This window comes from Fusarium vanettenii (assembly GCF_000151355.1).
Source record: "Fusarium vanettenii 77-13-4 chromosome 12 genomic scaffold NECHAsca_15_chr12_5_0, whole genome shotgun sequence".
Classification (NCBI taxonomy): Eukaryota; Fungi; Ascomycota; class Sordariomycetes; order Hypocreales; family Nectriaceae; genus Fusarium; species Fusarium vanettenii.
Window position 1 is genome coordinate 589,068 of NW_003315870.1, and position 21,793 is coordinate 610,860.

The 21,793-nt window shown below is 50.9% G+C and overlaps 7 protein-coding genes across 7 annotated transcripts; 3 read left to right on the forward strand and 4 right to left on the reverse strand.

The window, feature by feature from the left end:
- Positions 1-2,644: 2,644 nt before the first annotated feature.
- On the forward strand, positions 2,645-4,917 carry NECHADRAFT_54318 (uncharacterized protein; the record flags this gene model as incomplete). Its single annotated transcript, XM_003047241.1, has 5 exons — positions 2,645-2,943; positions 2,983-3,040; positions 3,094-3,773; positions 3,825-3,906; positions 3,946-4,917. The coding sequence occupies 5 exons, from the start codon at positions 2,645-2,647 to the stop codon at positions 4,915-4,917; spliced, it is 2,091 nt and encodes a 696-aa protein (XP_003047287.1).
- A 1,514-nt stretch (positions 4,918-6,431) lies between these two features.
- Positions 6,432-6,920, reverse strand: NECHADRAFT_8548 (uncharacterized protein; the record flags this gene model as incomplete). The annotated part of the gene is made up of 1 exon (XM_003047417.1): positions 6,432-6,920. A coding segment is annotated over one exon (489 nt), but the record flags the coding sequence as incomplete, so codon positions are not given.
- An 861-nt stretch (positions 6,921-7,781) lies between these two features.
- Positions 7,782-9,346, reverse strand: NECHADRAFT_87785 (uncharacterized protein; the record flags this gene model as incomplete). The annotated part of the gene is made up of 5 exons (XM_003047418.1): positions 7,782-8,028; positions 8,125-8,375; positions 8,440-8,836; positions 8,896-9,253; positions 9,301-9,346. 5 exons carry the CDS (start codon positions 9,344-9,346, stop codon positions 7,782-7,784), a joined length of 1,299 nt encoding a protein of 432 aa, XP_003047464.1.
- A 2,484-nt stretch (positions 9,347-11,830) lies between these two features.
- NECHADRAFT_87786 (uncharacterized protein) lies at positions 11,831-13,059 on the forward strand (the record flags this gene model as incomplete). The annotated part of the gene is made up of 3 exons (XM_003047242.1): positions 11,831-12,070; positions 12,121-12,755; positions 12,804-13,059. 3 exons carry the CDS (start codon positions 11,831-11,833, stop codon positions 13,057-13,059), a joined length of 1,131 nt encoding a protein of 376 aa, XP_003047288.1.
- A 27-nt stretch (positions 13,060-13,086) lies between these two features.
- On the reverse strand, positions 13,087-14,693 carry NECHADRAFT_102167 (uncharacterized protein; the record flags this gene model as incomplete). The annotated part of the gene is made up of 2 exons (XM_003047419.1): positions 13,087-14,586; positions 14,635-14,693. The coding sequence occupies 2 exons, from the start codon at positions 14,691-14,693 to the stop codon at positions 13,155-13,157; spliced, it is 1,491 nt and encodes a 496-aa protein (XP_003047465.1). The 3' UTR covers positions 13,087-13,154.
- A 1,072-nt stretch (positions 14,694-15,765) lies between these two features.
- NECHADRAFT_53857 (uncharacterized protein) lies at positions 15,766-17,512 on the forward strand (the record flags this gene model as incomplete). Its single annotated transcript, XM_003047243.1, has 3 exons — positions 15,766-15,901; positions 15,961-17,153; positions 17,207-17,512. The coding sequence occupies 3 exons, from the start codon at positions 15,766-15,768 to the stop codon at positions 17,510-17,512; spliced, it is 1,635 nt and encodes a 544-aa protein (XP_003047289.1).
- A 535-nt stretch (positions 17,513-18,047) lies between these two features.
- NECHADRAFT_87789 (uncharacterized protein) lies at positions 18,048-19,026 on the reverse strand (the record flags this gene model as incomplete). Its single annotated transcript, XM_003047420.1, has 3 exons — positions 18,048-18,385; positions 18,435-18,975; positions 19,024-19,026. 3 exons carry the CDS (start codon positions 19,024-19,026, stop codon positions 18,048-18,050), a joined length of 882 nt encoding a protein of 293 aa, XP_003047466.1.
- Between the last annotated feature and the right edge of the window lie 2,767 nt (positions 19,027-21,793).

A 21,793-nucleotide genomic window follows, 5' to 3' on the forward strand; every position in this document is an offset into this window, starting at 1 on the left:
GATTGGGGTTTTGCGCCTGCGAGGTTGAATGGGCAGACACAGAGAAGGAGGGTTGAAGGGGGAGGGAGGGGGAGGGGAGGTATTCCCAAAGACAAACTCGAGAGCAGCAAAAAGAGAGAAGAGGAAAAAAAGGAACGGAAGAAGAAGGGGTCAGAAGAGGCTGAAAAAGGAACCAGCCCAGCAAGCAAAAGATCTGGATTCTCTCTACAATGTGGGGTAAACGGGCCAAACGAGAAAGGGGTCGCGTGTCCAGGGGTCTAGTGGTGATACGGTAACAATAAATGCTAACCATGGACCACTGCCTCCTTGACCTCCCTCCTTCACTGCCGTATAGCTTGACTAATTTCCCTGGGCTGGGTCGGCTGATCGGCAGCCCCAAGAGAAGGGTTCGGCGCGCTCTGTCGAACAATGAGTTCCAATGCAGCACCCTCAGAAGAGGGTCAGCCCGCAGAACGCCACGGCTAACGCCCAGGCTAGAGGCGGAATACGAGCAAATCATGACCCCATCGCCCATGCCATTACCAGACGGGGGCTGGCAAAACGTTTGTCCTCCAGCTGCCGTCCTTTACTCTTGGCTTCCTTGTCAGGTGTAGGGCGGCGGCCGGGGAACTTGGGTTGGCTCGGGGGTGTTGACTCGTTGTAGAAGTTGGCCGAATGACACCACTGTATCTAAAACCTGCGCTGCGCTGCGGACCGCGGTAGGGCTCTGGAGTGTCATTGCATCACCGCCGAGCTATGCTGTAAAGTGCATCAAGTTGCTGTGCATCGCTGTGCATCGCCACACAGACGCAGAGAGAGGCGCATCCATTGGATCCCGCGTAAAAAGGCTTGTTCTTGCGACGCCGCACCTGGGCTGGTGTTGGTGGGGCTGTGTGAGGTGTTTCCGCTGATGATCAGTGATGGGCGGACCGCGATGGATGCAAATAGATCCCTTTCGGCAGTGATTTGAGTGAAGCAGTGCATCTCCATCTCGATGACCGGGATCCATCCTTGGTGTTCTTTTCCTTCTTCTTTCCCAGTCTTGGCTCAGGGTTCCATCACGGGCTGTCCCGCATTGGCGCTGATACATGGCTGCGGTGCCTGTCTCTTTCTGCTGCAGGACGTGTTGGTTCTTCACTGTTTCTCATTCTGCGTCAGGGTCTCGGCGCCAAAAATGACATCTAACGCCTTTGAACTCGATCCCTCCCTTTTTCTCACCGACGAACGAGATTGTCTCAAATGCGGCATGGTCATGGGTGTGGAGGGAGGGGGGGAAGGGAATGAAGAAAGGATGCACAATTTTTATGCCAAGGCGGGCCCTTTTCCGACCGTGCCCCACAGGCACCGAAATTCTAGCGTTGTTCCCTCCCAAAAAATAAGCTTTGTCAGCATTCCTTAGCGAGACTGGGTCGCCGAACGCTCGGTGCTGTCCGGTGCTCGGATTTCAATGGAACTGACCCTCCGGCTATTTTTGCCCTCGTGATCTCCATCCAAACCTGGTCTGGCTCTTCTCGGTAGACGGCACCTACATGAATCAAGGCCCTCTCTTCATTTTAAATACGAGAAGCAAAAAATACCAACTGCCGCCCTTTTGTTCCCTGGGACCTGGAATGACAGCGATTCGCGACATGCCAAGTGATGACTACTGTGGGCCAGACCGTTGGCCAAGCTCCTTGAAACGAGCACGCGACATGATAGGATCTCTGTGCACCAACACGTCGGGTCGGCCGAGGTCCCTTTTTTTTGCCCTCGATATTCTGGGTCACGGCTGATTGGCGCAGGGGAGCTCGGATCCATGCTTCCATCCTTGATTTCCGCATTGCATTTTGCGAGAATGAATGTAGGGTAAGACGAATAGCTTCATCCTTGCTTCTAGAAACTTGGCATCTTTTTTACGAGATACCCGTTCTCGCGATGAATCCTTTCATCATAGATCTTGATGCATTTTTGCGCTCGGTTTTCTTGGGATCTTTTGTTGCATCATTGATGTTGTGTTCCGTCACTGTGTGGGCGTGGCACCATCCGAGCACGTTTGTTCGTGATACCGCCACAGAAGCAATTGTCACGTCGATCAAAGGCCTCGACCGTGAAAGAATCGCACACTACTTGATATGTTACGTTTTGGACAGACACAAACACAAACACAAACAACAGGTAACAATTAACTTTGTTACCTCAATTCTCTCGTTCGGATGGGCATCCGTCTGCTTGGGTCGGGTTGACTTTCATTTTTGATGCCTCGGGATTCAGGCATCAACTCACCTCGCTTCCTTGCCGAGGCAAGCACTTGCAGGCACCCTCAGGCATCCTCCAAGGCAGCAACAGCACCATGAACGCTTGCACTCCATCAATTGAACTTGGCGATAGCATCAAATATGGATCATTTACCAATTCGTCACTGGTGCCTGGAATTTCTACCAAATCTTCCATTCGCTGCCTGCTTCACCATGTCGCGTTGTCATGTGACTTGGCGAATCCTTCCGTCGCGTTATCGTCTTGCGGCGTGTTGGATCTGACCCCTGCCACAGCGTAAGATCCAATCGACACCGCTTATATGCCAAGGCCTGCTGCGAATTTTCATCTGCGGCTTCTCACTGTCCAAGAAACATCAAACTGAGCAGACATCGTCTTTATCCGTATTTGCCTTCCATTGCAGCCAGTCGCAATGCCCAAGTATCAATACCCAGGCCTCGGCCTTGACCTCCGGTTCCATGACCAGAATAAAGGAAGGGAAGAGTGGTATCCTGTGGGAATTCACACCAATTGCTGGGGCTCCGAATCTGAAATGCTCCTCGTTCGAGAAGTGGCCATGATGATCGTCATGGACCGATTAACCGACAAGCCAGACTGGCACATCAAGGTCTTTGACGACACCATCACTGAGAAGTGGATCGAGGAGGGCCTCGCATTACCAGTTCGGCCATTGTATAACGAAATCGCCAGAGATGGGAAACCTATCGAAGAGTCGGATGATCCAGCTGGGTCGCCTAGCATTGCTTCCAGTGATGCTTTTTATGCTGTGGTGCTTGACACTATTCTCGATAGGGGATGTCTCGAATACGTGAGCCTTATCACCATTGCCTTGATCTGCTTCGTCGCTCACAACGTGATTAGTGTATCAAAGAGCTGCGCGCGAAAGCTGAATTCTTCTTAAAATCAGACCTGATTCCTACGCTGGATGCTTCGTCTACCGTGGTCAAGTCTGACAGCTTGATCGACAACTCGCTGCACGACTCCCTTCGCGCTGCATTTGTCAAGCTCATAGAGGAGCAAAAGCACAACCCCGACTGGCACCCCCTCACGAAGGGCAAGGTGCTGGATCTTGTTCACCCTTCCCTCTACCCTCTCGTCTACGGCAGAACACGAGTCTTTGAAGATGAGGTGGTTGGCGTTGAGGATGCTATTGATAAATGGGCAGGCAAGGGAGAAGTTATCCCTGAACAGGGACCTGATGAGCAGGACCCTGAAGAATGGCGGCATTGGTGGGAAACAGACAGAACATCCAACACCGACACTGGTGGTAGCCACGTCAGTAGCTACTTTTGGTCAACCAAGTACCAGTGGCTGCCTTCCAACGTTGAGCTTCGAGAAGATGGGAGTGTCAAGTTCACGAGCTACATTAACAACCTGCACCCTGTCAAGCACCGGGACGTATACGGAACTATTGAGAAGCTTGTCGAAAAGGCCCTTCCAGCATGGGACTTTTGCCTCAAGCTTCATCTTCGTCATGGCGGTCGATCATTCAAAGGGGCTGGGAGAACTGAGCCTCGCTTCCCGCTCTCAGAAGATCCCGAGTAAGTCTCAGAGTGCTCTTTATGAAGAAAATGGCTGATGCAGAATTCCAGCGATGATAATGAGGACAATTGGTCGCCTCCTTTCAGGGACATCCCGACTCCTCCACCGCGTCCCAAGCCTGAAGAAGCTGAAGTGGAGGAATCGGCCTCGAATCCTGCATCATCCGACGAGTCAGATTCAGACGATCCTGATGAATACATTGAAGAAAGGGACGAAAATGGTAAAAGCTGGTCCGGAACTCGCAGAGAGATCGCCTGGCAGAAGGTCCGGAAACCCGCTCAGCCAGAAGCTCCTGACTTTGAGGCATGGAAGTACGGGATCCAGCCTGGCGATTCCTTACGTGAGCGATTCGATGACCTGCAGATCATTGTCAAGATGGCCTCCATCGAGCTCACCCCTCAGAAGCCTAAATTCCCCGCAGGTGGCTGGCACGTTGAGGGCCTGATGAACGAGCATATTGTCGCTACAGCTCTGTACTACCTGGACTCTGAGAACGTCACGCCCAGCTTCCTTCAGTTCCGCATGCAAACTTCGGCCTATCAGGAAGAGAACTTTGAAGTTGGCCAAGACCAGTTCAGGTGGTTGGAGCAAGTTTACGGCACCAAGCTCCGGGGCCGCAACGGTGGCGCTGACCACGCGTGCCTCCAGAATTATGGCAGTGTCGAGACCAAGCAGGGCAGACTGCTCGCCTTTCCCAACGTCTTCCACCACCGAGTCTCGCCCTTTGAACTCAAGGACAAGACAAAGCCTGGCCACCGCCGATTCATCGCTCTGTGGCTTGTGGATCCTCTCACGCGCGTCATCAACACCGGAAACGTGCCACCTCAGCAGCAGAGTTGGTGGATGGACAGCGCATTCGGCAATCTTGGCAGCGACAACGCCGGAAAAGTACCACGAACGATTGCGGAGATTGTCCTTGATAAGACGCCCAGCCACCCGGGGCTGGAGGAGGTCGTCAAGAGGGGGGAGCCGCTTCCGGCGGAGCTGATGGAAATGGTTCGGGATAATGTTGGAGATCCGGTGCCTATGTCTCTGCAGGAGGCCAAGGAGCATCGGTTGAGGCTCATGGAGGCTCGGAGTGCCTTTCAGAAAGTGGCGCGTAATGAGTGGCAAAATGTTGGGTATAGTTTCTGTGAGCATTGATGCATGGGTGTAGCAAACAGAGACGACAAGGAGGCCGGGAAACAGTAGTTTGCCTCCCTACAAATTAAACTTCCGATGGCAAGGGGAGATGGACCTACCGAAGAGCGACGAGTCTCTTTTGCCAAGCCCAGCTCATCTCGCAAGCCTATTAGACATGAAACAACTCCTTCACAGATACAGTCCTCAATCCATCCACTTGTTCATGCCGCCTTCCTTGATTTAAGGCTATATTTAACTCTTACAAAGGAATCTCCCAATTGGAGTATCTGCCTTTAAGAGCGTCGTTGCTCCTAGATTCAGAGAGCTCCGATTGGCCATCGCCCAACATCGCCCATCCATGCGGAGGCCAAAGCCTGTTGGTTGACATGACTAAAAGATGGTCAAGATCCATCGCCAACCCGAACAGCCGCTGCCTAAACTATGAAAAACTCCTGAGACTTCTCTCTCCTAAAGTAAGAACATGACCCTTCACCCGCACAACTGGACCACCCGAGTCTCTGGAGCCGATCACTAGGCTCTCCTTTGGCACGACCTAGGATCAAGCCAAAGGTTTTAGGCTCTCCACCATCACTAGATTCGAACACTGGGAAGTAGAAGAGATCACCCTCCCAGTGCTCTGCAATCTTGGTAATCCGTTTTGCCGAGATCAGCGAGGCATCTTCCAGAAGGTTGACACCAGTAGTATCGAGATGGGAGAAAAGAGGCTTTCTTGAAATTGCTTCGTCCCACCGAGCGTACATGGCTCTGTGTGGACCTTGTGTGTGGTATGGGAACTCCAGAAATTGGAAGCTACTGGTAAAACTTCCCTCGCCCCCTACCGGGAATAATCGGCCTCGTAGAAGCATGTAGCCTCCTTTGAGATCCCCATATGGGTTCGTACCAGCCTTTACGAGATGAATATCGAGTATTTGACAAGTATCCGTGACAAAATGGTCGGTGTCGTAGTTTCGAGGGAACTCGACGCCTTCGAGAGAAGCCCAGGACCATGAAGGCGCTCTGTACTGAGATGGTCGGAATCCCTCGATAGGCTTGAAATACTGTCCCCAGCATAAAGAATGGGGTAACTGAGATCGCCAGAATCCGGCGACGTAATCGTCGACCCCAATGCTAAGTTGTAGGTGGCTTGCCAGTCCAGCCATGGCGATCAACTTGTCGGAAAAGTTGGTCAGTCTACAGCGTGCGTACTGTTGAACTAGATTACGCCAGAGAGAATGGGCTGATCGGACGTTGTCTCCTTTTTTCCTGTCTTGATGGTACGCTGCTTCATCCATCACCTCTTTTGGAATTCCTCTTGGCCAAGACTCGCAGTAGAGTGCCTCGCGACACTCCCACCAGAGCTGAGTATCAGCGAGGAACAGAATGCGATTTGAAATATAAGATTCCTGAAGGACCCATGCTCGACGACGCAACGGGGAGTTCCTGATCTCATTAAAGGGCCTCCATAGCGTCAAAGTGTATGGAACGTCCGGTATCTCTCCTGGTCCTTCCTGGGGAACCATGATCGTAGTAGGTTGAATATTGAGAGGATCTCTGTGAGCCAGGCTTGACTCGGAGCTTTCTGCTGCCGCTGCCGCTGCTATTGTGAGGAGGGCGTTGCCGTAGACGTGCATCATGGTCGCTGATTCAGCTCTCCAATCGTCGGTTGAGTCTTGGATGATGCAGAGTGAATCAATCCAGATGAACTTGAAATTTAGGCGTATGCAAGCATCAATTGCCTCCCTGTAACTCTGAGGTAGTTCTGAAATACTGATGCCCGTTTCAAGACGGGGTTTGTTGACTTTCAGTAGCTTGAGGGTCTCGACTTCGCCCCAACAATGCGAGAATGCGACATAACGTTGTGAAGTCTTGATGCTTCTGCATTCGATCACTCGGAAAGTTGTGCTGTCTACGATCTCAACGAGCCTTGTAGGGGAAAAGTCTGGACTCTGCGGTGCTGAACACTTGTTGTGACCCTGGAAGCATTCATCCAGCCAGCTCCTGGCCAGGGACCACATGCTGCTTTCACACCCAACCTCGATAAGAGACCCATGCTGTATGTATTGGGACGGAATATCTTAACATGCTCATTAGGATAGATGACTGGAACCCTTTGAGATGTGCTCACCCGTTTTCGGTTTGAAGATGAATGTCCATTCTAGGATGCCACTCCCTGGTCCATTGTAGTGTTCAAATTTAAAATCTCTCCCAGATTGAGGGATCAAAACCTCGTCATGGGCCGAAACCCGGTCCCCGTCCGCCTCGCTGACATGTTGGTAGGCTTCAGAATGACTAGAAGGGTGTAACCAGATCTCCAACCTGACCGAACTCGTAGGGGCAACACTCCCGTGAGGGTGTCTCTGAATGTTGCCGGTTGTTATGAAGGAGATGCTGGGATCCAGCTTCGCAAACTCGCAGCTCTTGACGATTCGCGAACATAGCCTGCATCCGTTGCCGACCGCTGTCAAGATACTCTCCCTGGATTGATGGTGGGGTATATAGGCTTGGACCAGTGTATCGTCGGCAAAGACTTCCTGGCACTTCGGGCATAATTGGGACTTCATGATGTTGAAAGATGGTGGAAAGAGGGGAGTTTAGGTTGTCATGTTACACTAGGCACCCTTTGGTAGGTGCCCAACAACAAAGACCCCGCTTGCACCCATGCTGATATGGTTGAGCCAATGAGACGGGGCGTACATTTACAGGAGAATTGCGGCTGATGGCTTCTTTTGGAAGCGCCACCAAGTTTACAGTCGGTATCAGTGGGTAGTCACTGTTGACCCAGAGAGGGACTTGTCCTTTCATAGGAACACAGATACGTAATGCCATCTTTAGTATAATATTGGAAGACTAACTGTATTAAATGAAAAATCACAGATCGTAGCTATTCAGCGCTCGCAAAAGCTGTAATACCACTTCTCCCCGCTTTTGGCCTCATCCTTCCTTGTCCGCTGGTCCATCAATTTGAGTCGATGCTCTCGTGCCTCCTCTACACTCATCAACCCCTCAGACCCAGATTGTGATTCCACCAGTCTTGTTGCTGCGGAGGAGGCACGTTGGCGGTAGATATGATGCACCGGTGAGGGTCGACGAGCCAGAGCGTGATGAAACGCCTGTGGCCGGTCTTGGTAGGGTCTTTTAGACGGAACGAATATAGTCGGTGTTGGCTGAATCAAAGTAAGAAGCTCAAAACCAGTAGAATGAAGCTAAAGCGGATCGGAGTAGACCTACAACATGTTGGGAAACGCTAGAAGTCGTCCCTGCTTCGTCTGGCCATCTCTAAAGTTCTGTACACAGGTTGAGAATCCATACCCGCGCAAGGCAGTGCCATAGACTCTCTCAAGCCAGTTGTACTCGTCTTGTTTGGCGTGTATCCTATCACTGAGGTACGAGTCTGTCTGCGTGCGGAACGATAGATGACTGGGAGTGACGATGTCGCTGTCGAGGTAGTAGAGGGCTGTTGCACAGATCTTTTCGCTCACCTGGCACTCAAGCCATGAAGCCAGTTAGCGCATGCTTACAAAGTGACCAAAGCTCAATACTTACGCACCATCCTCCGGCTGGAAACTCGGGCTTTTCGGGCGTCAGTTCAATATTTGCCATATTGACGATAACCTGCAGCCCGTTCTCTTTGAACTTTTCACGAAGGATTTGCTCAGGTGCGTAGTCAATCTCCTCAAAGTCTCGTGGCTCAGGGAGTTTGGCCTCTCTGACCTTTTCCCATTTGGCCCTCGCGATGTGACTGTCCTCGACGTTGGGGGTTAGGGGAGGTAGACCGTTTCTCATCCTCTCGTGCTGCGTTTTCCAGCCTATCTGGGTGTTGCCATTTTCAAAACATGCCATATCCTCGAGCTGTTCTAGTTCCTCATGCGTGAGGTTGACATCTATGTCTTTGAGCTTTGCGACATCGAGTTCTGGAGCCCAGATGCTGTCATCTGAGTCACTTGGCCAAGGTAAACTGTCGCTTTTCCACCATTCAAACCTGGATTGGGTTGCACTTACGAGGCTTCAGTAGTCTTGTAGAATCGTGAGTCAACTCTTCCGGCAACAGGGCCCTCTTTCCAATTAGTATACTCATGAAGACATTGATCCCAAGCGGAAATTGTCTTATCAATGATACGCTCGAGAGTTTCGTAGATCTCGGGGAACTTCTCTGGGTTCAAGGTCTTGACATAGCTTGTGAACTTGACGGTGCCATCATCCCGGAAAGAGATATTAGCGGGGAGCCATTGATACGTGGTGGACCAAAAGACATGGTCGCTTTCGGGCTGATCGTCTTTAGGAACAGCTGCGCCTTTCCCAACGTGGTCCAAGGCGTCATAGACACCAACAGTTTCCTCTTGGATGAAGTTGGAGCGGCCTGACGATGGTTAGTGTGATTTGCAAGCTCTGGCTTCCATCTCATACCATAAACGAAGGGATACATTGATGGATGGACCAGGTCCTGCACCATGTCGTTGCTTCTTGGGTGCCAATCCACATTATCTCCTTGGTCGGTGCTCAGAGCGTAAAAAAGCCTGCATCAACTTGTCGTGGAGAGACTTTCCAATGTATGAATCCGACTTGATGATGGAATTGCCGGCTGAATCAAACATGGGGATGAGACCTGAAGTAGCAAAGTACTTGGCCTTGTTGCGCAACTCGGTGATGTACTATTGGAGGTTGTCACAACTTGGATACTCAACAGTAAACATGCTCTTAAAAAGTCAAAAGTTTGCTCAGAAATGATTCTAGACATTGGCTTTGGGATAAATCTGGATGCTTTATCCTGCATGATGCTTGCAAAAAGGCCATCCTCGGGTTGTTGGAGAGCCTCATCTCGCCACTTTTGAACAATGTCCTCGTCAATGACCTTTTCATGTCAATTTAGCTTATCCGTCAGATTATCCATGAGAACCATCATGGCGACTTCTCTAACTGGGAGGATGTCGGTCCATCCCTCTGCGCTGTACTCTGGGAAGCCGACCGGATAGTTTGGGTCCGAATCAGGTCTCCAGCTACGATCAAAGCCATGCCTCAGGGGGACATTAACACCGGGATATTCAAAGTCTGGCATTTTTGTGCATGGCAGTCTGGTCGAGAAAACCTGGACACAAAGAGGAAAGCACTGAGTTGAGACCCAGGTTGGAGAATTTTTCACGATTTGCGTTTGATGTTTTCTTCACCGCATTCTGACAATTGGCATAGGGAAAAAAATATGCTCAGGCAACAGCGGGGATGTAATTAATCCGGGGCAGCCAAGCTGATCCTTTGCGTTCGAACCAACAGCATAAACTCGATTATTGGGATTTCCTGGTGGTCTATTCTTTGTGTTTACGCGGCTGAAAAGAGAGTTCTTTTGGTTGTTTAATTGGTGGTGTGCGAAAGAAACTATGAATAGTTATACTCAGAGACTTGCTGCTTTGTAAGGCTTACAGGTTCATATTTGCAACACATTTCCGTCGGTAAATGATGTAGTATTGTTGATTCATGACCCCTGTCAAGAAGACATTAGCAACCACAGCAAAGAATAGAGAGAGGCCTTAACATTACGCTAGTATAAACCAAGGCTCTAATGATCTAGTATCCTGGCTCGTGTGGCATGTCATGAAAGGGTATCGTGTTGCGGCACTGATTGCCGCGGATGAATTACAGGTTGGCCCTTATGTCAGCGGGATATGTTACCTTTTACTTCTCAAATTGAAGAGACACCATTGGTGGAATAGCTTTGGAAGGATGACATGTTGTTCCTTTGCAGGGGCTTGTGGTGGGATTTACCTGGCTGGCTCAGTGCGGACTTACCGGTCCAAAGTTGGACGAGGTCCCAATATATTATCAAGAGACTTTAGGCGAGTCCGAACTCAGAGAATGAATGCTTTTGAGCAAACACAAGAATACATCAAAATTTCTCCTTCTTACCTACCTGGTCAAGGCGAGGTACCCTACTGTAAGCTACTGCACTCTTAACTTAAGGTTCTACGCCACAGAAGATAACCAGGCTGTTAGCTGGTAGCAAAATCATAAGCTTATACCCTACCCTGTGTTCAATAGTCTGATTTCAATCGGCATTTAAGTGTTCGGAATTTATTACTAGCGGTGATTCGATCGTTGTAATCTTGATGCACGGGTGCAAGCGTAAACCTTAGTCTCTTAGGCTCAGTTTAAATGAAGAGATCATCAGCTCATACTGTCGATATCCTCTTCGTTGCTGCCGACACTTGTGCTTCAACGAGACGCCTCTTCACGTGTATTGCAATTCTCTTGGATCTTTTGTTTTTTCTCTACTAGAAACCTACGTCTTGGCATCTGCCAAGCCGCTCTTTGTTAAAGGCTAAAGAAATGAAGTCAGAATTCAGGAGTTCAGACTGACAGTTTTACGGCAGGTCTAGACTTTGACAAGTGGAACAGGTCCAATAAACATCAGCTGTTTACCAAAATCCATGCTCCACCGATAACGATAACGTCCATCGATGTGCCGACTAGCCGGCTCGCGCGGACCTGAAACAGTCCACCTATTAAACAGGGGTCTCTCGGCATCTCGTGCCGACCGCACGGGGGTCAACCACGGCGCCGGCCTCGTTCGAAAGAGGCTGAGCAGCCTGGCCATGACCGGTTCGTAAAGGAACCACCCCCGTCTTCATTTAACTCGGGCCGTTCTAGAAGGTTTGCGGATCTCGCATTGGAGGAGAAACAAGGTCCCGCGGGCTTGGGACGGGAACAATTTGTTTGACAGATGGGGTAGAGTTCGGATCTAGCGGTGTTGGCATTGGTACGCGGAACTTGGACAGGTTTGGAGTGTACATAAGACTATGGTGCAGCCGTGATTTGGAGAAAAGAAGAAACCATACACAACATCGTCTTGCCGGACAAGGAACACCTCATTCCCTTTACTCTCGTTTTTATCTGTTTTTACAAAGTACATACACTCTTTTACCACCAACCTTTTACCACCGACAACATGACTAAGATCAACTTCCTCCTTGCTGCCCTGGCTGGCAGCGCCATTGCCGCTCCCTCCGTTCCTCTCATTGATGCGCCTGAGCACTTCAAGCGTGCCGACAGCTGCACCTTTTCCGGCTCCAGCGGTGCTGCCGCTGCCATGAAGGCTCAGTCTTCTTGCACCACCCTCACTCTCAACAACGTTGCCGTTCCCGCTGGCACGACCCTTGACCTTAGCAAGCTCAAGGATGGCGCTCACGTTGGTAGCCCGAGCTTTTAGCTCTGTGTGTCTGGCTAACAATTTTATAGGTCGTCTTCAAGGGTACCACCACCTGGGGCTACAAGGAGTGGACTGGCCCTCTGCTGAAGATCTCTGGAAAGAAGATCACCGTCGACGGTGCCGGTGCTACCCTCAACGCTGACGGTGCCCGTTGGTGGGACGGCAAGGGCGGAAACGGTGGCAAGAAGAAGCCCAAGTTCTTCGCTGCTCACAGCTTGACCGACTCTGTCTTCAACGACCTGTACATCAAGAACACCCCTGTCCAGGCTGTCAGCATCAACACCGTCAACGGACTTACCATCAACAAGATGACCATTGACGATGCTGAGGGTGACTCCAAGGGCGGACACAACACCGATGGCTTCGACATTGGCGAGAGCACTGGCGTCACCATCAACGGTGCCAAGGTTTACAACCAGGACGACTGTGTTGCTATCAACTCCGGCAAGGACATCACCTTCAGCGGTGGTCTCTGCTCTGGTGGCCACGGTCTGTCCATCGGCAGCGTTGGCGGCCGATCCAACAATGTCGTTGACACTGTCAAGTTCCTGAACAGCCAGGTTACCAAGTCCACCAACGGTCTCCGTGTCAAGACCATGAAAAACACCAGTGGCCAGGTCAAGGGCGTCACCTACTCTGACATTACCCTGTCCAAGATCTCCAAGTGAGTTAACCATTACCCTTAAAGAGACACATGACTAATAAGTCATAGGTACGGTATCCTGATTGAGCAGAACTACGACGGTGGTGACCTCCACGGTGACCCCACCAGCGGCCTCCCCATCACCGGCCTCACCCTCAAGAACATCTCTGGCTCCGGTGCCGTTGACGCCAAGGGCACCAACATTGCCATTGTCTGTGGCAAGACCGGCTGCTCCAACTGGACCTGGTCCAACGTCAAGGTCAACGGTGGCAAGGACTACGGCAGCTGCCAGAACGTTCCCAGCGTTGCTACCTGCAAGGCCTAGACGACATGCTATGAGAGGCGTGTTGGTATCTTTCTACACTAAGGTATTTCCTTAGACGTTGTATATAGTTTTAATCGTACAAAAGTCATAGAGTATTAAGCCTTTTCCGCAACGTGACGTAGCCATTTCTCAAGATCAGCAACCAACCTGTCAGCAATAGTAGCATCAACAATTCCGTCTTGCCATGAGAGGTCGATAAATAGATCTTTGCCCTTGACGCTGATCACGCCAATGTTGAATATGCATCCCCTAACACAGGCGGAGAGAGAGAATTTGCTTCTCTTAATGGTCCAGAGTGAAGCCTCATCCCCATCGTTATGCCCGTTGATGACACCCACATTGGAGACCAGCCAGGAATGTTTTCTGGGCTTCTTCAATTCATCCTTGTGGTACTTGTCCCAGTCACCAACAAGGCCCATCAAACCGACCAAGTCATTCTTCAATCCGAGGTCAAGCTTGTCTTTGATTTCTCCTCGGATGAAGGCTGCTGCAGACCACATCTCTTCCTCAAGGGCAGAGAATCTTTCCTCATCACCCACGCTTCTGGACTGCTGGCGAACTTTTTGGACAAGGCTCTTCTTGAAAACGTGGTCCATCATGGTCACGTAGTTTGCGATGAGCTGCTCAGGCTGAAGTCCAGAATGCGCTTTGGGGTTGGGTTTAATAAAACGCCTTAAGTTCAGAGGAGTTTCGCAAATGATGGAGGCTAGTTTTTCCTCGGGCACTTGGTGCGCAAGAGATATGAATGCAGCGGCGTGAATGAGACCCGTAAGAGTTGTCTTATGCGATCGACAAGCTGAGAGGATCTTCTGGGTAGATTCATTGTCGATGTTGAAGCTCCTGATTTGCGTTTTGCGAGGAGTCCTTCTGATGCCGGCCCATGAAACATACGCGGTCTTGGACTCAAGCATAGGAGGCTTGAGCTCTTGCCAGGCGTTGGTGGCAGCAAACTTGGGCGTGATTTTGAACTTGGCGATGACGTTTTGCGGCGGGAGCATGTTTTCAGCTGTTGTTGTAGTCTTGAAGGCGTGATTCTCAAGAGGAGGGAGATTGGGCGTGTTCAAGGATTCCAGCAACGACTCGTGAAAGATTTTGCCTCCATTTCCATCTGTGCACATGTGATTCCAGATAAACATGACTTCAAGAAGATTCTGACCCTCGAGTTCCAGGACCAGTAGCCGCCAGAGTGGTCGTGTTGCGAAATTGCCGAGCTTGGCATCGAGTTCTCGAATAGTGATTTCATTGAGTTTGGCGCCGTATTCATCGTTGGGATCAGCAGTTGTCCAAACAATGTGGTTCTTGAGATTGATCTCGTCGAGTTGAATCCAAGAAGGTCGCTTCGTCTTTTCGCCAATCACACCGACTTGCAGGAGAGGATGCTTGCGGATTGTGTCTGCGACGGCGGCTTCCAATGCGTCGACTTGCTTGTCGTGCGAATCTTGGAGATGCTCGGGGATGCGGTATTGGCTAGTGACGATTGTGCCGCAGGCTAATTCCATCGTCATCAATGATGTTTGGAAGCGCTCGCTAAGAAATAATTAGATTTGAGATTGAGTCAAGGTTTCGGAGACTTACAAATGACCCAACTTGCGAAGGACGCGCGGCTTCGCGCTTGAAGATGCAGATTTCGACATGATGGCTTCTCTGGTTCAAGCGGGTTGATTATTATTACCAATATTATGTATTACTGTGAGAAAAAAACAAGAAGGAGAAAAATGACACGCAATGAGGTCGACGTTGGAGCATTTATTACCAAAACAGGCCATGGGCTGACGCAAGATCGACTCTAAGCGCCTCTGGGTTTAATTGCTCACCACAAGTAGAAAAACCATGCGCAGGAGGCAGGCAGCCTAAGACGAGACGCCGGGAACAGGCTAATTTCTCACTCTTTCAGCCACAGTGAGATTCATTCGCGTAGCCGAGACGTCGTGCGCAATTCATTGGCGAGGAAACGAACATGGGGGAGTGATCGTTTCCGAGGGAGCCAGTAGGAGCGAGGTAGGGACGCCGGGGTGGGACCCGCGGGGGCCGGGATATTCACACGGACACGGAGCGGGATTCGAGGCGGGGCGGAGCGGAACGGAGCGCGAGCTGTGGGCATTTCGTGATTCGGCTCCGACTTTGAAGACCATCACCGTCGGAACCCGGGGAATTGAAATGCCGGAGAGGTGCGGAGAAAGTGACACCTTTGGCGTCTTTTGATCCGCACCAACAGCCGGACAAGGAGGGCGGCATTCTCCCTCCAGTGGCTTTTGGCCTTGCACTAGTCTCACTCAAGAAACATGTTCGTCCTCCGTAGCCTATCTCTTGACACTGATAGGTCACAGTGACAGCTCCGGGGCCGCGGTATTCGTGAGGGGTTCAGTCACAAGACGATTTACACCGCCCCCCTTGATGAGAGATAACAAAGGCCCTGCTGATAGGGGTCATGCGCGTTTAAACAGAAGAGGAGGTTTTATGATCAACAAAGAGCGCAAAATTCAGGCTCTGAAGAAACGAAATAAAATGCTTTTGATCTGCCTCTGATCACTCCCGCATCTCTCGTTGAGAGCGAGCATTATCGATACGGAACTGCCCTTGCTCCACCAATCCCGTTTCGTCCACCTACGTCATATGATGGGTAAAATTCTCTACCCTCCAGACGCTGCTGAGCCATTTTTCCATCATGATCCTCCTCAGACCGTCTTGGCCTTGGCTTCACCCGACATGACGCACAACATCTGGGCGATTCCGCTCCAACTGACAAACTTCAACCTCGTCGTTGCCGTCCTCGGTGGCTTTATATCTCTGTTTGGGTTGGTGTCGTATCTGCTAAAGGAGAATTACTACCTCTCAGAGGCCCGTACGTCTTGGCATACGCTTGGCGGCATTGAAGCATCCACTGACGACTCTTTATTCTAGTCATTGCGCTCTTGGCGGGCGTCGCTTTTGGTCCGAATGGTGCCAATTTTATTCGTCCGAATGATTATGCGCAGTGTGAGCATCATGGTGTGACAGAGAGAGATTGTTCGGACAACCTCCATTCCATCACGCTCAACTTTTCGCGACTTGTTTTGGGCGTGCAGCTTGTCCTTGCGGGCGTGCAACTTCCGAGCAAATATCTCTGGAAAGAATGGAAGGCCGTTTTCTTGCTTGTTGGCCCTGGAATGACGGCAATGTGGCTGGCTACGAGCGTTCTTGTTTGGGGCTTCACTGGGCGACCTAGCTTTCTTCATGCGCTTGCTGTGGGAGCCTGCGTGACGCCTACCGATCCTGTCCTTTCGGCTGTCATTGTCAAGGGAAAGTTTGCAGATCATAACATTCCCAAGGATCTTCAGAATCTCATTGTCGCCGAGTCGGGCACCAACGATGGCCTCGGCTATCCGTTCCTCTTCTTCGCCCTCTACCTCATCAAGTACGTGGGCTCGGGCGCTACATCCGGAGGTGCCGGAGATGCCATGGGTCTTTGGTTCGGTTTTACTTGGGGATACACCATCATTCTGAGCATCATCTATGGTGCTGTTGTTGGATGGGTTGCCAAAGAGATGCTTCACTGGGCTGAGGAGCGCAATTACGTCGATCGCGAGAGCTTCCTCGTTTTCGCCATCTCGCTCGCTTTGTTTGTTCTGGGAACTTGCGGATTGATTGGAACCGACGACGTTCTTGCTTGCTTCATCGCCGGCAATACGTTTACTTGGGATGATTGGTTCCGCCTCGAAACGAAAGATGATTCTCTGCAGCCGACCATCGACATGCTTCTCAATGTCACAATTTTCTTGTGGTACGGCGCAGTCATCCCCTGGGAGCTTTTCAACAACAACTCGGTCATGCCGATCTGGAAGCTGGTGGTCCTTGGCATCCTCGTTCTTATCTTGCGAAGGCTTCCCTGGGTGTTTGCCATGCACAAGTGGATTCCTCAGATTGAGGAGGCCAAGCAGGCTGTCTTTGTTGGCTTCTTTGGCCCCATTGGCGTTTCAGCCATCTTCTACTTGTTCATCAGCCTGGAGTTCATTCAGGAGCACCTGAGCGATGGGGAAGACAGGCCTCGTGAGGATGTTCAGAAATTGGGAGAGACTATTCGGATTGTTGTCTGGTTCCTTGCAGTTTGCAGCGTTGTAAGTGCCACTCATAGTATTCTCCCAAAAATATTGTTTACTGACTCAATTAGGTCGTTCACGGACTCAGCATCCCGCTTGGAAAGCTGGGCTACCTCGCCCCTCGCACCCTCAGCCGTGTCGTCAGTGAGAACATGAGCGACGACGCACGCGTGGTGGAACGCCGCCGAAAGGTCCCCCTGATCGGATCATGGCTCGCTGGGCTCAGTAAGGGAGAGCCTGAGCCGAGACCTATCCGAGGTCCAATCGTCATTGCCAGTGCGCGTCCGATGCGGCCAACGCTGGCAAACCGTGACATGTCGGGGACGAGCACTCCACGACGAGACCGGGAGATCCGGTTCCCTGATGAAATTGCGTAAGAACGCGTCAATGATCAGGAGAGATACGGGTCTTGTTGGATCTAGACAGGCTCGTCACAGGCTGGAGCCCGCTGGAGATCTTGTTGTTATCGATGAGGTTCATTGATAACAGCAGTGCTTTAAGCGGAGGAAAGCTAATCATTTCACCTTTATTATGAGCATGTTACTGGTTAAAGCTGGCATTGGGGTCCTGAGTTGCATAGCATTTTATCTGTAAGCGTTACGAACCCATATAAAGGGTGTTTTCTTTTTAGGTTTATAATAGATTATATGACCTAAAGCCATGCCTCCCCTGAACCGACACAAACTGCCCGCCAACTACGTCGACTACAGGAGGCAGTGAGAGTGCTGCTTCTTGCGCCAAGCCACCGGGCCGACACAGGCATCCCTAGTTATTGACAGTCACGCAAGGCCGAGATGAGAAATAATATCGAGGAAACGAAAGCCGCACTGGTTTAATTGAAGCTCGAACCCATTACTATCCTTGGATCATCAGTGGGGTCACTGTCCACCATCAATCTACCACACGACTCGATCAGTCTTTCTGGAAAGTATAAGACAGTGGGAAATACAACAAGAACGAGAGAAAAATGAAAAACACCAGCTGCGGCATAACGCCACTGTAGAAGGCACCTAGAGTCATTGGATAGTTGATCTGGGTGCTGAGAGCATCGGCTTGGTTGTTCTCCACCACCAAGCGATCGATGTGTGCCCAAATGTCCTCCCCAAGCGGCGCGTTGATCTGGGTTGCTTGGAACTTTGCAACATTGTTGAGGATGATCCGTTCAGTGGCTGGCTTCTTGCCGTCGGCAGTTGGCTCCATGCAGGCTCGCAGAGACTCGAGGTCCTCTTCTGTCAGCGTGACCTTGCCATCTTGAACGTGTTAGCGTATATCGTGGCATTCTTCTGGCCCAAGACGCACCTGATTTCCGATCCTCGATAACCCTCATGATTCTGAGTCCATCTGGGAGATGTAGCCTCTCGCGGAGAATTTTGTCAATGCGTTTGGCAGAGGCCGTGGTGACAAAAGCAATGTCACGTTCATGATCCTTCCTCAGGCCAACGCCGACGACCTGAATGGCGACAATGAGCGAAGTCTTGTCTCCTTCGAGGTCGCTAATGATCTCGACCAGTTTTTGCTCATCTTCAGATCCGCTGAAAAGTTGATGAAGAAAGAGACGCGCTGAGTTCTTGCCAGCAGGATGGATGGAACACAGAAGGAGTTTAACCTGTTTACCCCTTCGTTCAAGCTGCTTCAACTGAGAAATGACTTTTGGAGTGCACAAGACCTCTTCATCTTTCACTATCTTGACAATGTCCCGAATGCTTATTAGCTTGTCTTCAAGGCGCCTGCAGACGTTGGGCAGGTCCTTCTGTTGTCTGTATGCTCCATGAAGGCTTTTGGTGGTGGAGATCGCGGCCTCTACCAACGCCAAGACAGAGACGGCTAGTTCTAGTCCAGACTAGGAGACGTGTTAGTAGGCTTCGAGACAGGGGGACGGCTAACCGACCATTTCTATCTTGAAAAGGAGTCATGGGGATATGAAGGAGAAATGGACATTACTGTGAGCCTTTGTGATCTGGCCAGAGCATTCCTTATTTGTTGGGGAGGTCAGGCTCAAACTGGGCAACATAAAACAGCCCAGCAAAAGGCAGGTCAGCCTCATTTTCAACCCCTTTCCTTCCTGTTGAAGTATTGGCTGCAGGTCTGCATAAGGCCTTTGCTTATGGTCACTCCAAGAGCAGCCTCCTGTCAACCGGCCGACCAACCAGGAGGCCAGGGAGATGCGTTATCAACCCTCTCTGTGCACTGCCACAGCATCTGCGTTTCCCGATGTTCCATTATGGGAATTAGGAGGGATGAAGTGCAATTGCATTCGCTGAGCTATTGGATGGGACCCTCATGTCTCCTAAGTGGCTGACGATATCCTTGTCTACGCATTTCGTGATTCGCCTCGCTTACACTCGTGCGTTAAGCTGAAAAAAAAGACCAGGGAAGGGAGATGTCACAGGTGATTGATGACCAAGCACCATTGGCTAGAGTGCAAGCCTCCTAGGACATGCATGAATCAGGCTCTAGGAATGCTTGGCAGCGCTTAGAGCTCAAGACCTCTGGGGTTGCTCAAGACATGGCTGCCTAGCCGTCTTCTTTTTCTCCCATCTGCTCTTCGTTCGCTCAAGCGTTGATGGACCCTGACCTCAAGCATCCCATCCATCCTCTTTTCCTGATGCCAGCAACATGGCAGGCTCTGTACCACGAGCAGTTAATATTTCCAACAACACGTCGAGACCTTTCTCAATCCAGAACAATGCGCCTATAACTTGTAAGTTCAATCGGTGCCAATGTCTTCTCCCGTCACTATATTTAGGCTTATTACTTACTACCTATCTGGAACCCAGTCGGAAACCCAGACCCAGAGACAGAGCGGAAGAGAGTTCGCCATGAACTACGGGCCAAGATTAAGCTCCCAGATACTGAGCCGAAACCTACCCAAGGCACGTGCGAATGGGTCTTGAACGACGACAAGTTCAAATGTTGGCGCACAAGCTCTGCCCACCACCTTCTGTGGATTTCTGGCCGCCCCGGAAAGGGCAAGAGTCATGTCGCAGCCTTTCTTGGCAAACGATTGACCCGAAAACCCGAGGAATCTTCAAGTTCCCCGCTTGTTCTCAAGTTCTCCTGTGATAACCTGGACACTCGACGTAACACATCTCTTGCTGTGCATCTGAACGTTCTACACCAGATCCTGGAGCTTCAAAATTTTGACCCAGTCCTCCACGATAAAACCTCGTCAATCCTGAAAGATGCACACACGAGATTCGATGCCAAACTTCCTCGGGACGATCTTTGGGCAGTTATCGAAGGGTTTATCAACCACGAAAACAGGAACCCCGATCACACTCACCATGGCCGCTTGACATACTTCATCCTAGACGGACTCGATGAATGTGACGCTGAATCAATCGAGGACCTGATCAAGAAGCTGCGTGCGATATGCTCCCCCGAGAATCGACAGGGGAACCCCCATTTCAAAGCAATTCTGCTTAGCCGCCCGCTAGCCAGCATCCACGACAGGGATCTTCACATTGACCTTGATAATGATGGACTGTATGGCAAACAGATCCTACACGAAATTGGCTTGTTCATCGACGACGAGATGTGGCCCATCTTGGGCAAACATGAGGGCCGGCTCGAGTACTTGAAGGAGACGCTGTCTGAACGATCCAACAAAACCTTTCTCTGGGTATCATTGGCATTGAAGCTCTTGAAGTCTCACCGGCGCGACCTGGAAGCCATTGTGACAGGCCGAGATCAAAATGCATTGAACCGCCTCCTCCCTGTTGGTCTACCATCCATGTACAACCGCATGCTTCTCGAGGCCCTTCGAGGAAAGTATGAGGGCCAAGGGAATTTCGACCCAGGACCTTGCGTCAAGATTATGCAGTTCATCTGTGTCGCATTTCGGCCCTTGACGCTGGCCGAGTTACAAGGCGTGGTTGATGTTCCTTCGGAAACCTCCATAGCTATCCGCTATTGCACACATATGCTCGTCGAGTGCAGTGAAAAGGTCACAAAAGACAACATTGGGGAGAAGCCCGAGGAAATTGACAAGGAGAAGGGCGGTGAGGAGAAGGACGACGTGAAGACGTTTCAGCTGGTCCATCTGTCCTTGAAGCAGTATCTACAACAATCACGGAGGTTCACGATCCCCGCATCGCTGGGACTATCTCTCTGGCCATACTTGTCGTCAACTGTTGATGCTCTGCGACCCGCGGCGCACAGCTTCTACTACCTGGATCACATATTGTTTGGCGCTGTCTTCCTCTGGCTGAATGAGATTCTCAAACACCACCCAGCAGTCGGTTTCGTTCTGGTTGCGCTTTTCGCCCGTGGTCTCTGGAATCGATGGAGACAAGAAAGCTCATGGGTGATTCAGTTGATTTCGAGGGTCGTTGAGTTTTTACTTGACCATTGTGTCTTGGGGATTTTTGCCGCCTCAGAGCGAAGCTGTCACAGAGATCTGTTTCTGAGGTCCCTTGCCTTCCTGATGGACAAAGAGTCCGGCCTACAGAGGGAAACGATGGAAAACCTTGATGCAAAAGGTGCCCTGTCTGCCGAAATGCCTAAGAGTGTGAATGCCGACCTTGCTCCGTTCGGTCGATACGCTTGTCGCTTCTGGGCCGATCACTTTTACGGCCTATACGAGGTCAATTGGACACCAAGGGAGGAGATGTCTCACGGGGAGCTCGTTTTCAAGTTCCTCGAGAATCATCTTCTTG